The 17,576-nt window shown below is 45.1% G+C and overlaps 1 protein-coding gene across 1 annotated transcript in view; it reads right to left on the bottom strand.

Annotated features, from left to right (window-relative positions):
• Positions 1-268: 268 nt before the first annotated feature.
• The window catches only part of LOC125720466 (polycomb group RING finger protein 3-like), a 37,667-nt gene continuing 20,359 nt past the window's right edge, over positions 269-17,576 (bottom strand). The window contains exons 4-10 of the mRNA XM_048995939.1: positions 16,238-16,334; positions 13,572-13,627; positions 13,373-13,483; positions 10,543-10,631; positions 6,109-6,246; positions 5,165-5,245; positions 269-4,812 (exon numbers count right to left, since the gene is read on the bottom strand). Coding sequence (XP_048851896.1) covers positions 4,765-4,812; positions 5,165-5,245; positions 6,109-6,246; positions 10,543-10,631; positions 13,373-13,483; positions 13,572-13,627; positions 16,238-16,334 — 620 coding nt within the window. The 3' untranslated portion in view covers positions 269-4,764. The remainder of the gene's footprint in view (positions 4,813-5,164; positions 5,246-6,108; positions 6,247-10,542; positions 10,632-13,372; positions 13,484-13,571; positions 13,628-16,237; positions 16,335-17,576) is intronic.

The raw sequence follows: 17,576 nt of genomic DNA, 5'->3' as shown, positions 1-17,576 counted from the left end.
AAGAGACCCCACGACCCCACGACCCCACGACCCCACGACGACAGCATGCAAACTCCACACACATGGAGCCTCGGCAGAGACTCAGTCCCTGGTGCCAGAGGCGAGAGGCAGCAGTGCGAAGCACCGTCACACTGCACTGCCACACCTTTGTGAATGTTTTTGATCTGTTTACATAAGACCAAAGTAAATACATGGATTAAATACAAATATCTACTTCTGGTCATTATAGTTGGATTATTATATTAAATAAAAAAGTCAGAGAAATGGCTATTTAAAAGGCATGTATTTATTGATGAGAGACATCTTACTCCTCAACAGAACATTTTCTTGGTAATATTCAGAAGAAAAAATAAAAATCAACCCCATCTTTTTCCATGGTAATGAAAACATTTGTGCAATAAATAACCACAATAGAAAAGTAAACCGTAACAGGAGCTGACACTGGAAGAAGTGCCCAGTTTTAATATTAATCTCATCACAACACAATTTGACAGGGAAGAAGAAGAGGAGAGAAAAATCGACCATCTCATACATGACTGCATTAGTGTGATCTGATTCTCCCGGTCGCCTGTACAACAGAGGACTAAGGCGGCTAATTGTAACCTGAGGAAAAACAACAAGGAAAAAACAACAACAACGTCTTGGTCTCGACTTTAAACCCTCTGAGAAGTGAGTATTGCACATTTCTTTCTTGCAAGACGTACGGAGCAGCAGTCCTCTTCTGGCTTCATGCGCAGGTTTAAAAAGTTTGCAGCACAAGACATTTACATGATTAAAATTTCAGAGCCGTCAAACAAAAACAAGAAAAATATGCCCGATGTAAGACTATTTTCAGGCAGGCAGAATGTAGTGTAACTGAACCTTGTTCCTCTCGATGATTAACGCCTACCCTGGGGTCAAATTGACCCCAAAGGCAACGGGTTAAATCCGCTGAATAGAAAAATAAACCTGAAAACTAATAATATTACAAAGGTGAACCATTTAATTGAGTATCTTTGAAGAGGGATGAAGGAGCAACGTTATGTTCACACTGCTGGGGCACTAGTCAGGCCGTACAGCATCCAGAATCACTGCCCCTTTGGTTGATAGCGGACTGGGCTGTGCGAGTCCGTCATGGCAGATACTGGCCTCTGCATGTTGCACTGACACCAGCAGCAGTGAGAGCTCGTGATGGGTTAAAGCTTCCCTGCCTGGCTGATAGCTGTTTGGTTATCCTGTCAGAGCACCTTCTGTGCCTGCTCTTCACGGACCATGAACCGCGTCGCCTTCCACTGAGCGCAAAGGCGTCAAAGTTCACAGGCCGGAAACGGCGAACCCTAAAATACCAAAAGCGATGCTGGTTTGGTGCGTCCAAATCTGCCAAAAATGTAGCACCAGCAGAACAGCAGAAGTCTGTGTACTCAGATCTTCTCAGAAGCACCGTGACACAATTGGAACCATGTGAAGGTCAAACACAACATTGTCAGATAACCTGATTGGCCAAGATCCCCCAGTAGCTAATTTTACAGCTTACAAGAATATCAAAGATGGCAACATAGACAACTACGGTAGGGTAACCCAAGAGAACTGACCAATAGGAAAGCCACAGCTCTCTTCCAGAGAAGGACAGATGTGGTTATTACAAGGGACCGGAGAACATCTGCATGGAGCAACTCATGGTGCTCCATACGTTAAACAAGTCCTTGGTATGACGAGTGACGTCATTCCATACATACTGTACATTGTTTAATCCACAGTAAATTGCACCAGTAGCTGTTCCATAAACTGAAGGCAAGACCACGCACAATAAGCCGCTAACAGGACAGAGGTATATAAAAATTCACAAAGGAAGGACAGAGCCCCCTTTTAAAATAACCACGAGATGAAACGAATGTTTCCGAAGAAGCAAAACACAGCCTCCCCCTATTCCTGTGCCACCATTGTTGGTTCCAGGTTCCGGAGAGATGGGGTCTCCATTCAAAACCGCCGAGATTTAAGAAAAAGTTCTGATAGATGCAACTTGCCAAAGGACGGATGTTGATTCTGCACAAAAGGCCTGGAGGTTGTGGACGGGCGTCCTCACGATCGACGGCTCGCCCTCGCCGGAGACGTCCTGCGGCAGTTACGCAGGCGGAACATTAGCACCGTTGGAAACTTTAGCGATTAAACGGAGCTGCCAAGTACTGGCAAAGTTTTACCACAAAATCTGACCCAAAGTTCGACTATAGATTTTACATACTTGTGTTCTTTAACAGTTTTAACAGAGGATTTACAAAATATAAATATATATATATATATATGTGTATATATACTAAAAAACATATTTACTTTATTTAATGATGTCACCTCTTGAGACACATTCACTATATCTCTGTAAATCACAAACAAAAGGTACGGCTACCGTAAATACAAAGGTCACCTCTGAAAAATAAGAGGACGAAAACCGAAACACTGGCTATTTCTACACCTTTTACCTGCTGGATGGTATCTTGGCTTTTGTGAGACTAAACAGCTAGCAAGGGCCTCACTGGATTCTCGATCTCACAAGCTCAACACACAGCAGGAAAGCTGTCCATTCACAAGAGACTAGAGAGGTGTTTCACATGAAGGTCACCAAAGGGTGGAAATGTAAGCATGCAGTTTCGCACCATTATGAGTTTGAGATCAAAAATCTTCCAGTTATGGTGGATTGGACGGGCAGATCTGCAGGGTGACCGATACACAGAAGAGGTAGCTGTATGGTCAGTCTGTCGGACTCGCGACGCATTACCAGCGAGGGAATTTCTCAGGATATCAGTGAGACGATAATTTTCAGCTCCCCTTGCTGGTATGTGCAAGGGGATGCAAAAAGAAAAAAGTAATAGATGAGAAGAAATGCGAACTGAAAGAGGGGAAACAGGCAAACACACACGCATGCACACACACACACACACACACACACACACACACACACACACACACACATACACATACACACACACACATACACACACATTTCATCAAACATACCAGAAGATAAAGAGACAGATAATTAAATATTATTATCATCTAATCAGCCAATAGAAACTCAGTAACCGGGTCAGGTGACAGAGAATCACACTTAATGTTCTACTGTATTTCCTGATCCATAGTAGGGGAAAAGCTCACTTTTCATTCTAATAGGAGTAGCTAATTAAATTAAATATGGATATTTATCATTTTTCAACTTCAGACAAAAAATATACAATTCCCTTTGGTCAATATCATACGTTTTTCTAGAAAAAAACATAGCAGACCCCTGTGAGGTGAAGCAGCCTTGCACAAAGAAACATTGCATATCCTTGTGGTGCTGTGAGTATTTCATGTTAATCTTTTGCCAAGCACCCTGGAACAGAGGAATTTAAAACCACTTCCTAAATATCCTTTTTTTTTTTTTTAAATGGCTATTTGTGGCAGAAGGTTACATTGAGTGGACGGTCATTCTCACAAGCGGCAGGTCCTCTGCAGTCATTAGTTCAGCATTGACATTTCTGAGTGGACAGTGGACTGAGTCTTGGGTCCAGAACAGCACTAGAGGAGACCCTGAAATCTGCATGGGAGGTGGGCAACAGAGAGGCCTTAGAGGGGAAGAGGGGGCCAGGCTGGGTGCCTCTGTGCCGGCCCAGCACAGCAGGAACAGCCCCTGGCTTTGCACGGCTGGTGCCTGCTACACGCTTCAGCCATTTAGAATTTTTAAAAAGCCAGATTTCTGCTCTAAGCTGTCAGTAAATATCACATCCGTCTCTGGTGGCTGAAGAAAGTCGGCTGTTGTGGCCGAAACCCTCGGTGGCAGAGAGACACCAGAACCACATCACCACCTTCGCACCGGAGGATTCTGGGAACTGCCCCTTCACCTGTATATGCTATCAATCCACAGGCAAATGCTGTGGCCTTTTAATTAGCAATTTCTTATTTATTGTTAAGAATTTCTTTTATGCAGTGACCAGTTTTAAGGGCCAGCATTTTAAGGACCATTTATAGCATTATAAAATTTAAGAAACTTTATACATACCCACTGACCATAACCACACCAAAAATAATTTGCCCAGTTGAGATTAGACAATGAATTACACAACAGGGACGCTTAGAAGATGCGCTTGGAAGATGCGCTTGAAACGAAACTATGGAAGATGTGCACCTTAAGGTGATGTGAATGAGAATGGCGAGCTGGTCATGTGGCACATCCCCATGTGACCACACCCCATCAGGGCGGGGGCAGCTGGGAGGAGAGGGGAGTGGCTGGGATCGCTCATGTGACCGCTCGGCAGGGCTTGATCATGTGACCGCTCGGCAGGGCTTGGTCATGTGACCGCTCGGCAGGGCTTGATCATGTGACCGCTCGGCAGGGCTTGATCATGTGACCGCTCGGCAGGGCTTGATCATGTGACCGCTCGGCAGGGCTTGATCATGTGACCGCTCGGCAGGGCTTGGTCATGTGACCGCTGATCTTCTTGATCACGTGTAAACAGGATTCCTGGAGGATTCTGAATGGCTCTCCCCATTCTCTCGTCAGTGCAGAGAGAATAAATACATACTTTATGTCGTTGGGCGGCCTGTGACTGTGCGTTACGTGTGAGTGGTCCAGTCACGGTCGCAGTCACCCCAGGTGAGGCTGACACCAGCTCAGATCGGTGGGGGTGGGGGCAGTTTCCATTGCCGTCAGGTTTCACCTCACTGGTACGTCAGATGCGGGGGGGTGAGAATGACAGTCTCTGCATAAACAGCACAGTCCAGGGGTAAGAAGCACCCCCCCAACTCCCGGCCGTCCTACAGGAGGTCCATCTTAGGTCTGTAATGGAGCAGAAGTGGGGATTTCTGCAAAAACGGCACAGAATGAGCAGAGAGACGGATGAGAAAGGAGGGCAGATGTCACACGAGTCACATGATCACATTTGGTAACAAGGCATAAGCACGTAGTACAATCACTGCACACATATACAGTATACATGCAGAGGCACATAATATATGGAGTTTTCCCCTAATATTCTGTATGACCATCTGGTCTGTGGAGTCTGAAATAAACATTCAATTTTTCTCCTGTTTCCTTGTGCTTAATACCCCTGAATACGACTAACAATAGCTAAGCATTTGAAAGCAGCATCATGATATGACTGTATTGCTGCACAGACCTACTCTGAACGTTTTCATATATAACCAGTGAAATTACCTTAAATCTCCACCTTGTGACGACAACAAATTTCAGCGTGTGGTCCTTGCCCAGGATCTCCTCATTGCATAAAATGTCGAGCTGTTGAGAGAGAGAAAATGAAGGAGAAATATACACCAGGCTCTGCAGGTGCCTGTCAGGTACGACCCCAGCACACTTATATACACCAGGCTCTGCAGGTGCCTGTCAGGTAGGACCCCAGCACACTTATATACACCAGGCTCTGCAGGTGCCTGTCAGGTACGACCCCAGCACACTTATATACACCAGGCTCTGCAGGTGCCTGTCAGGTACGACCCCAGCACACTTATATACACCAGGCTCTGCAGGTGCCTATCAGGTACGACCCCAGCATACTTATATACACCAGGCTCTGCAGGTGCCTGTCAGGTACGACCCCAGCACACTTATATACACCAGGCTCTGCAGGTGCCTGTCAGGTACGACCCCAGCACACTTATATACACCAGGCTCTGCAGGTGCCTGTCAGGTACGACCCCAGCACACCAATCCCAAAATTCATTGGGCTCCAAGTTCGTTTTTGGAAGGCAAGTTTGCAAGGCCGATCTCGTCAAGACCGCATCTACAATTTTTGCGTTCTTGATATTTGAGAAACAAATTATCTCAATTATCTCCGCCCCTTTGTGCTGTATCTGGGCCTTTGTAATCAATCATCAAAACATATCTATAAAACAATAACTTGGCAAGAAAACAAATATCAATCAGGTTACAACATGTCAACATGATTAATTTCAATACTTGGTGTAAGGAAAACATATTTATATCATTTGAGATTAGAAACTTTGCACCAAGAATACACAACTATATTTATAACGTTAATGTTAACAGACAAGCGAGTTTGGTGTTATGAGGATTAATGAGCGTGGACCGTGGTCTGGAACAGAGCAAGGCTTACACAGACGGGACGGGATTTGGGAGGGTACCTCATTGAAGGAGGTGAGGTTGAGCTTCTTGGCGATGAACTTCTTGAGGTGCAGGACGGTTGCCTGGGCGGAGCAGCGGATCCACTTCCTCTTCAGGCCCCGCAGCTTGCTGCTGTTACACTCCAGGCAGATGCTCACCTGACAGGAAGAACTCCCATAATGCACTCTGGCAGCACACAGCCCGGTACGAGCAGCCCGGTACGAGCAGCCCGGTACGAACAGCCCGGTACGAACAGCCCGGTACGAGCAGCCCGGTACGAGCAGCCCGGTACGAACAGCCCGGTACGAACAGTTATGACAGCCCCACTGAATTCCTTCTTGGTGAGTTCCCTCCTTTTTTGGTAAAAAAACAAGAAAAACGAATAAATTACTCAAAAACATACACCCCCCTCAAATTATGAATGCTTCAAACACGACCCTTCTCACTAGCCAACACGACGAGTGTGGCAGACAGTGCAAAACGAGCACTTTGAGAGCTCAGAGCAGACAATGAAGAAAATGTTGTAATCTCCACTTAAAACACCTAGAGGCAAGGAGGCCAACACCACCTGACAAGATATCTGCGGGTCTTCCCTTAGTTCACAGCTCTTGCCTAAAGGGGTGTACAGTTCTAACTAAAATTAATGCTTTGATTACACTGAGCTCTGCGGGTGATTTTACCTGTGGCTAAGTAAAATTAAAGTGTGCTCTTTAACACTGCACTGGAGTGAATGCCTCAGCATCCAAAACAAACTCTTTCTCGTGAAGTTTCTGAGATGATCCTGAAGGTCAGCGATTCGTTTCAGGGTCGTGGTGAAGGGGGTCCGACTGACGGCAGGAGTGACATATTACAGACAGAGACGATGCGTTTGAAGGTTCACGTCTCCCTGAACGGACTATAGGTCTGGGATGAGGGTCATTAATATTTTTAATGGTTATTTATTTAATGCGGTTCAACAGCAAACCTGAGGAGAGCCCAGATTTGTATTTGTCTTTATTGAAGCAGCAAAATTATCTGTATTTGTATTTGAATGAAAATAAAAGTAGAAATAGGTGAAACCATCCAGTTTCCATTTTTATTAAATTATTTTTATTTAATTTTATATAATTATTATTTTATTTAATTTAATCTTCGATTATTAAAGTGTTAATATAAATGGTGCATAAAAACCATAAACCAATATTACATTTACGTGTCCTTCATTATTATAATGAACATGTATAACCATAAACATCACTGGAAAGAAAATTATTTTAAACATAACATTCAGTTCCTAATCCACACCCAAAACAATTAACTAAACCCTAAACTGATAAATTCCTATATGTGAACATCGTGAAGCACTTGCCTGACTGGAGGATGCTGGACAGATAGAGTATAAACAAATAAAAAAACATTAAAAATGAATACAAACTGTTCTCTCTAAAGCATTGTAAGCCAGGAACTAAACCTTAATTAGCCCCAGACTGAGAGATCCGGCAGAACACAAGTTTAATTCCGCACACGTCCGGGTTACGTTCTGTCCAGCAGTGTGCAAACATCACATTCACTGTATACCTGCCTGCGCATTGTGCTGCATCCACACTAGACCCTTAAAAGGCTAAGATACTTTATACAATACACATTAAAATAATGATTTAAAAATTGTACTAAATAACAAATGTGTAAAATACACGTTTATTATTGCTGTCTAGTATTATTGGTATTATAAGTTATATAAATGCTATACCATTAAACACCTGGCAGTGCAGTCGCTTTGTTTACACCAGCTATATGTAGTGCATTGTGGGTATTATAAGGTAAATAAGCCATGTGTTATACCATTAAACACCTGGCAGTGCTGTCGCTTTGTTTACACCAGCTAAATGTGGTGCATTGTGGGTATTATAAGGTAGATAGGCTATGTGCTGTACCATTAAACACCTGGCAGTGCAGTCGCTTTGTTTATACCAGTTTCACATGGTGCATACCGGACATGCTATATACCGTACCAGCATATGACCCAGGACTGCCTCTTGTCACCGATTCTGTTCATAACTTCTTTGGACAGAACTTCTAGGTGAAGCCTGGGGGCAAAGGGGTTCCGATTTGGGAGAAGCTGCTCCTCCACATCAAAAGGAGCCAGTTAAGGTGTTTCAGGCATCTGTCTAGGACGCCTCCTCGACGGCTCCCTGGGGAGGTGTGTCCAATCGGGAGGAGGCCCCAGGGCAGACCCAGGACACGCGGGAGAGATTATGTCTCTCGGTTGGCCTGGGAACGCCTTGGTGTTCCCCTGGAGGAGCTGGAGGAGGTGGCTGGGGAGAGGGAGGTCTGGGTATCGCTGTTTGGACTGCTGCCCCCACGACCCGACCCCGGATAAGCGGTGGGAAAAGGATGGATGGATGGAAAGATCCAGCCTTGTTATTACCGGATGCATTATGTCATTTATAAACTATCTGCCAAAATACAACATAAACAAAAATGAAGTTAAAATGAGGTTTTTTCCCCCGCCTTTGGTAGCCGTGTACTAAGGTCTGCCTGCATCTTGGTCAGTCTGTGCTCTCTCTCGCCTCCACTCTCCTACCGTCTTCCGTCATGTCAGCACATGCAGGCAGAGCACAAACGCTGCAAATCGTCGCTCAGGGTTTGAGGAACACCAGCTATTCCAATTTCCCAGGTTTTTTCTTCTTCTCAAATGCAAATAATAATTAAAAAAAATCAGTACAAAATAAATATTTGTAGAAACCCACTATTTGTGCCTGGCTGGATGCCGTATTGCGATGCGGCTCCTCCCTTGCTGACCACGACACCACAGCTCCGCCCTCAGAGTCCGAGAAGCCGAGAAGCCATTCTGCGTTCTTTCTATCTTACAGTATTTACAAACAATCACAGCACTGGACAGCGCCTCCTTCAGGTCAGAGAAGGTGAGATCACTCATCTGCCCTCTCCATCCCTGCCTCTGCTGCATTAAAAGAAGAGCAGAATAGAGTAGAAGGCTGAGAGTCCGATCTCATGCACTTATGTAAGATGTACGAAGCGGGAAGGTGCTGGCAGTAGCGCCGCCCCCTACTGGGCGGTATGTGTCACAGCCTCGTCTGTGCGTGGATGTACATTAGTGCGGATACAGGTTTCAGGCTCTCATTATTAAGTACAGAAAGCCGCAGCCCCCCCAGCCTCTTACTCGCCCCCCTGTTCCCCCCCCCAGCCTCTTCCTGGCCCCTCCTGCTCACACCATGCAAAACTGCCTCAAGATCAGATGTTAAGCCACAGCAGTGCAGCTGACTTGTTGTATTCCCGGGACAAGGGGGCGTATCTTAGTGATATAACTAAACTAGACCCCCCCCCCATTTCCTTTATATCCTGGGGAGTGTTATCGCCTAGGTTCTCATGGGGGTCCCAACTAGCCCATACCCCTGACAAACACCAAAATGTCAACCTTCCCCACCCCGGAAAACACTCTCAGAACGATCCGGAGGTTCCTTATCTGAACGCCACTCCCTGGCTCCCGTCAATAAAACCTGCGTCTGAGTGTTCATTCCGCCCTGCAGCGTAAACATCACTGCGCGACTGTGTGGCGCCGGCGGCAAGGCTGCCGTGTTTCTTGTGCGGCTTTCAAATCTATTGCGTTTGCAATATTCATACGGCTGCAGCTGCCATGCCAGGAATACCAACGACTGCGAGGGGCTCCCCCGGGAGGAGGGAGGCCGGCAGGAACAAACGCCGGCAGCTTCCGAAGGTCCCGAAAACATTTTTCATGCCACACATTTCAAGGACAAGCTTATCTGCTTATTATAACATATAAATCTATGCATTTATGCCATATTCTTTCTGATATACTCCCTATGCCATACTCCCTATGTCATATGCTTTATGCCTAACTCCTTACGCAATACTCTTTGCGCAATACTCTTTGCGCAATACTCTTTGCGCAATACTCTTTGCGCAATACTCATACTCCCACTCCAAACTCAGGAGAATAAACCTGAACATTGATAAAAAAGGTAAATAACCTCACACAGGCTCAGGGGCGATTCTAGGATTTTTTTTAAGGTAGGGGGAATAAGAGGGGCCAAACTTATCACTAGCCAATGATATGTCTTGAATTGGTGAGTGACAGGCATTCCGGGGGCCATCTGGCTTTCAATGCCCCCATAGCCCTCCCCCTGATTACACCCCCGCACAAGTTTATTGCATCTATTTCACAGGTGCATTTGCCTAAAGAAAAGTGAGGAATGCTTGGTGTCAGTTGGGAGGTCATTTATCACTTGGGCTTAAGGGCCTTTGCTCAGTGGCCCAGCAATGACAGCAATCGCAGCAATCCTCCATCTCTTTCCTTGTTTACAGAATAATACATAACCTGGAGATGTGCTTAGGGTCTTTATCTATCGGAAAAAATAGGTGTGTCCAGACTATTTACTGGTTTTGCAGATCCCAGACCCACTGAACCACAGCGGCCCTAAAAGCTGCCGACTCACCTGCTCGTCACTCCGGTGGTAATCCTCATCTCCCTCACCCCTCTCCTCTCCTGCCTCCTTGTTGCCCTTGTCCTCTGGCTTGATGTCACCTGAAGGCACCACAGATGGACGAGAAGGTTATGTTACCCACTGGCACTATGAGTATCAGGGCTTACTTGATGTGGACCAAACTTATGTGCACTGTAACCTCTGAGAAGAGTATCTTCCAGTATGTTTCGCAATGTTACAGTCACAGTCGGCCTTAACTGCTGTTATTTCTCCATGTTAGAACACAAATTGAAAGCAAATATGTGTTGCACATCGTCTTAGGACGCTTTTCCACTGCACAAAGTACGGTACTTTCGGTACTTTCGGCATCTTTTGAAACACACAGCGAACAGCGCGAAACAAAATAAAAAGTAATAGAAACAAAAATATTTAAAAAGTAAAATGGAAAGATGGACAAACGAGGAAACACAGGCTTTAATCGGCATATGGTCGGATGAACAGATCCAGCGGGATTTGGATGCACGACTTGAAATAAAAAAGTATTTGCCATAATAGCAAGCGGCTTGGAAGAAATGGGGCACACGCGAAACACCGAACAATGCCGCTTGAAAATAAAAAAAACTTAAGCAGGACTACAGGAAAGTCAAGGATCAGAACAACAGGAGTGGCGCCGACAGGAAACCCAACACATACCGGTACCAGTTTTTACGCCAATGGAAAAAAACGACACAACAGAAGTACCATACTTTTGGTACTTTATGGAAGTACCGAAAGTACCGAAAAGTATTGTACCTGGGCCGGTGGAAAAGCGCCCGTAGATCAGGGTGGGGAAGATTTTTCAAATGAACAGCCATTTAAATGTTTATATCATCCTTCAAGCGCCATATGAAATTACTGAACTTATATCACACTAATCTTGTGGAAAATTACACAACGTGATACTGTATCGATTCTAAAAAACACTGTATACGTTTTTAATTAACAGTTTACATGCAAAGATTCAGGGCAGACGGGGGTTTATTTAGTGTTGTGTTTAAAGCCCCAAACACTAGACAGGAGTGTTGTCATCTGAGCCCCCCACTCCAACGTAACAATATGAACACAATCGCATGGGAGGGAAATCGCAGAGCTAATGTTAGCATTAGCACGCCTAGCTGACTAGTAGTGTTACTGACGGCCGAGTCTGAATCAGCTGAGTTAGACAGACACCATGGCATACGGAGCCGAGCTGGGGGCTCATTTTGGCAAGCACTATTTTATTTTACTATTTCTTACTCATAATATAGGGAAATATTAATTCCTTTGCTCAGGTGGCACAAAAAGTTGTGCTACATTAGATGTTACCGGGACTGTGATAAATGCAAATGCACATCCCACTGTTGTGATTACATTTAAAAATGCTTTTTTAAAGGTTATGCATATGGTGCTATGTTCTTTGTACTATGACCATTTTTGTAAAATTAGATTTTAAAAATCGGAATGTATCGCCTTACTTACAGTATCACAATATATTGAATTGTAACCTCTGTATCATGATACAAATCATATCGTGAAATTCTTGCCAAATGTAATTTCTTTTTGTATTTTTCAGTTGCCTTTTTGCATTTATGAAATGCCTCATGGGCCGGATCATACTGTCCCATCTTAGAAGGACCCATCCATCAACAACATCCATGAACAACATCCTTCAACAAAATTTGGCTGGAATGGAACCTTTAGAACCTGCAGCACCATCTCAGACAGTTTCAAATGCATCATCGACTTCTTCTGAGTCCAAAGGACTGACGTTCACCTGAGGGAGGCCGGAGAAGGAACGGGATCCATAGAAATAAAAATGCCAAACCCAATCGCCCGGTCAGCCGGGGTCCACGGCTCTGTGCATCGGGGACGGCTACATGACACGAACGCGTATTTTTCTAAGGCTTTTATGAACCAAACTATTGCACTATTTCCGATGAAGCCCCTCCCTCCCATGAATGATGCCAGTTTCCCTCCCAGAATCGGCAGCCTGTGGGGCTCACTTCCTTGAGCACTATGCCCCCTGTTGATCTAACCAGGAATGAATGACTCAGGCCTGTAGCATAGACAGGTGGTTGACAGATGGAAGGATAGTACGCCTCTCTCTCTCATACACACACACACGCAGACACACACACATACACATACACATACACACACACACAATTTGTATTCATATCTTTCATTTCTATGAGCATAATCCTAATCCCAGCAATGACAGCCTTAACCCCCACCCAACCCTAACCTGAACCATAAGTAAACAAACAGAATACAAGCCCTTTGGCATTTTTAGTTTTTTTGATCACATTCACAGATTTTTTTAAACTGAGGATTTTTTGGTCCCCACAACATTAAAATGACAGGTTTTTACCATATTGTGGGGACAGTGCAATATATACATAACCCACCCACCCACTCACACACACACACACACACACACACACACACACACACACACACAGACCCACTCACACACACACACACAGACAGACACGGAAGGGGTGGTGTGTTCAACACAGTACAAAGAAAATCACCTCTAATAACTTTAGTAAGAAAGACTAACAGCACCATCCACAACACAAAGCCAAGGACCACTGCCCCCGGTATCATTTTCCATGCTGGGAGGGATATTAAATTCCACTTCAGTTTTTCAGTTCGAATGTGGACCTGTGTCCGCCTGCTGAGTATATGTGACCTAGAGACTGTGATATGTGCAGGGATAGTCAGCCATGTGGTCTGCCTGATGCTTAGATATAGTGGGACATCATACACATTGAAAGCAGCATTATGTACGACGGCATGTAAAATGGGGGGGTCTTCTTACCGTTATGCTGCAGCTCCAGCTGAGTCTTCAGACCACAGAGCTCCGCCTTGACGTCTCCAGGAACCTCCATGCCCAGCTTCTGGTAGAAGTCTCTCTGTTTCTTCATCTCCGCTGCGGGCCAGCACAGCAGTTAGATCCAGGTGGAACGGGGTCAAAGGTCAAAGAGTGTACAGGGTTAAAGGTTAAATGGGACACGCACCATCTTGAAGGCCCGGGACCAGTTTGTAGACTATATCTTGCATCGTGCGGTCATGTCTGAAACGCCAGACAAAGCAAATGTACTTTCAGCACAAGAAATGGCCTCGTGCTTTCAAAGAGCTCCCTGGAGCCTTCAGAAGCATCACACAGAGTAATATACAGTCGTACTTGTTCCGGTCCTCACAAAAGCTGCCGTGATGCAGAGCACTTAGAAAACAAGGACTGAAACAGGGAGGCAAACGGCAGAAGTGGAGACCATCAATGATATTCAGCATCTTAATCAGGTTTCCTTAGGCAATAAATACACCACCTGTTGAATCAGTTAAAATAATTTACTCAAATACCCTTTAAAAAATTTTAATAAATAAGAAATCTACAGAGGCTTAATACAGCTGAGCAGAAACTAATTTTGCAGCTGACATGATCTCGCTGTTCAGCGCTCTCCCCCTCTCCACCCCCCTACCCCCCTGCTAGATTTACATCCACAGCACCTCCTGCATTCATGCCAGGCAGCTTGTGGTACGCAGACACCGGACAGTATCCACAAATCGCCAGGCAGAGACTAGCCACTGAGTCGTGGGAGAATCCCGGCCAATTTCCCAACATCACTGTGCGAGAGGAAGGTTGAATTCTGCCCTTCTCATCAGAATTCCCTTCTGACAGTGCCATTGGATTGTGTCCCTTTTGTACTGATGTACAGTACCTAGCACATCATCTAATTACTGTGTAAATGTAGCATGTGAAGTACATTATACAGTCACTATGTAATAATAATAACAATCAATACTTTATTGATCCCTGTAGGGAAATTATCTTTACGCCTTTAGGGCTTTACGCCTCCCTCAACTTGCTCTTTGTAGAGTAAGCTGTCCGCGAAGGGCAGCCACCCGTAGCGGCACTCAGGAAGCTGGGGGGTTAAGGGTCTTGCTCAAGGACCCGCAGATGTGCTGAGGCTGGGTTTGAACCGATGACCTTGTGATTACAAGCACACACTGCCCCCACACACTGTAAATGTAGTACGTGAAGTGCGTTATGTAGCCACTGCGTAAATGTAGTATGTGAAGTATATTATACAGGCATTGGGGAAATGTAGCCCCATGGGAGGTGGTATTTCATCCAATATGTATACATATATATTGATGGGTTGACAAAAAAGATCTCTTGAATTTTCAATCCTCTAATAAAAAAAATTAGAAAAGCTAACTGACTCAAGTGCTATTGTCTGTTATCTTGTGTGCAGCTACTATCACGTACAGCAGCTTTTCAGGCACGGCCCCCAAAACTGAAGATGCGTGAACAGCCCTCTAACAGCAGCAGAAACAGGCATATGGCTTTTCCACGGCCGCCACCCCGTCCTGAATCAGTCTGTGCAGCAGCAGCGTGGAAGACGGGGACCTCTACAGGGAGGAGGCTGAACTGCACCTCCAGGGCCAGAGGTCATACCATTTTGACAGGGGCCGAAGTGTGGGTGGTTGGGGGGCAATCCAATTAGCACCTGCCTGCAGGGGGGATGGGGCGTGGGTGCAACTGCGGCATGTGCGGATTCTAACACCTCCGCAGGTGACCAGAAAGGACAGAAGGCAGAGAGGGTCTGTGTGCCTTGTCACAGGCAACAGGTAGCCTACAGATGGAGTCGTGCGTTCATTTAGGGGGGGTCCGACTGTTATTTATGCCTCCTCCGTTGACACAAAGAGGAAGATGCAATGAGCCTCACATTCAGAAATCTGACCAAAGCATAACTGTCGATAGTTTTTATGCACTGAATGTTTAATATAATGATTCTTGGCTTGCATTGAGGTAAGTTAATGGAAGAAGGTAGAGTGAAATCATTCTGGAAACTCTGGCGTTAGAACTGGTGACCTTCTGATCACAAGTACAGCATCCTAGAACACTGAGCCACTCATCACGTCCTCCATGCCTGGCTTGGATGTGTCACTTTGCAAGGGTGTAGATTTGGTTTGAATACTGGTGGGGACCAAGTCAGTCCCTCACCCTGCTAAACACATATGGTACCTCCGCGATATCGGTAGGGACATGTCCCAATCGTCCATGCCCAAATCTATGTGCCCTTGTAACCTTGCCAAATAAAATTATTTCCATCTTTTTGTAAACCAGTAAACCAGTGCTCTGACCAAAATATCTCCTACGTGCCACTACCCTACCTGTTCCAGGTGCCCGATTTGTGCCTCACGTATCTGCGCATGCACAGCATTTAATTATGTAGCTCCCGATCCGTGCAAACGACAGTGATCATCTAAGGATTCCACTATCAGGAAAAGAGCGCTTTCTTTGCGTGTCATCTTAACACCTGCTGTCTATTTTCACCGTTACCTAAATACCCCATATCTGAAACATTAGGTCTAGTTTATAATTACATCAGTTGATGCTACTATCCAACAACATGGCATTTTGACCTGCTTTGGTTCACTCTGATTTTGGCGTATAATGGATTTTCTAATTGCTGCATAATGTATGGGGGGGGGGGGGGGTAGTCGAATATTTGATTTTAATAGCCGAATTCTATATTCGACTGACAAAATTCGGATTTCATTTCCGAACGTGTGGAAAACCAAAGTAAACTTTCCTACGGGATCAATAATATATAGCGTTCGGTCGCCTCAGCGTAAGCCAACGCTGGAGCGCCCCCTAGGGACGTCAGGCTCTGACCCGATGTACTGCAGCGGGTGGCTCTGGTGGATCACGATCCTGCAGGTGGGGCAGGTGTTGTTCTCTTCCAGGTACTTTACCAGACAGCTCCTGCAGACTGCGGGGGAGGGAGGAGAGAAAAAAAACGGAGGGGTTATTAACCATCCTGACACCCCCTCGGTCTTAAAACGCTTCACTCTCTACCAGCGACATCTCATCAATCTATAAAGCCGCGACTGTCAGCAGAACATCTCCACGGACACGCGGGGACAGTGACCGCGTGACAGGCAGCACCGAAATCCTCCGCGAGCTTTCAAGCTGTGGACGGAGCCGCTTAACGGCGGCTAAACGTTACGTAGCGGAATGTCTCCCTCTACTGTGCAATTTAAAAACTGCAACTTTTAAAAACTGAAAATTCCATGGACATCCATTGCCTTAATACATTTAACAAGTGCAATGCTCACCATTAACATTATCAAAATTTTCTCACAAATGATTAAAATTCACAAAGAATAACAGATTTTTAAAATAAAAACCTTCATAATTTGGTATAAATGTTGCTTGATGTCCAGAAAACGCAACATGTTAAAATGTTGAGTACACGGTGTGGGAAGAGACTATGCTATACTAATGCAAATAAAATATGCTTTATTTAATATATAATGTATATTGGATTATGTAACTTATATTAAATATAATTAGAAATATATATTAAATATTGTTTTTTATTTATGTAATATATACCATGGGATTCAAACCAGCAACCTTCTGATCACAGGCACAGAGGCTTAATCCAATAATCTACACACTGCCAAACTTGCTGCCCTAGTCATAAAAAATCTGACATTTTGCATTGTAGACTCTGATTCGGCTGTACAGAGGTAGACAGCAGTCAAGCTGACTGCTGCTGAATGGCATCGTCCTGCAGAGACCCGTCATTAATGTGTGGTAACCAGTCATGAGATCATGCCTCCCCAGCACAAAAGAAACTGTGCCCGTGACTGGAAGGTCGTTGGTTCAGGTCCCATGATGTCATCACTGGGACCTTGAGCGAGACCCTTAGCCCCGAATTGCTGCAGGGACTGTCTGACCCAGCTTCCTATTGTACGTTCATTTGGAGCAATAAATGCAAATTGCTAAGAGCTGCATTAGAAAACAGAAAAACATACATCGTCTGTGTGACACATTAAGCTGAAACCCGAAGCGTTTTGGCTGACTGGGGAGTGACCATTTACCTGGCATCAAGCTAAATGATTTACGGAGGATTTCAAGCACAAGAGCTCCGTTACACAAGTGCCGTGGTGCGATAACCCAGTCGGCACTGCAGATCTGGAAAAGCTCTTCTGCCAGTGTAGTAAGC

This window comes from Brienomyrus brachyistius, chromosome 25, assembly GCF_023856365.1.
Source record: "Brienomyrus brachyistius isolate T26 chromosome 25, BBRACH_0.4, whole genome shotgun sequence".
NCBI classification, from domain to species: Eukaryota; Metazoa; Chordata; class Actinopteri; order Osteoglossiformes; family Mormyridae; genus Brienomyrus; species Brienomyrus brachyistius.
Note: the sequence above shows the minus strand (reverse complement) of the source record. Positions and strands in the feature narration are given on the sequence as shown.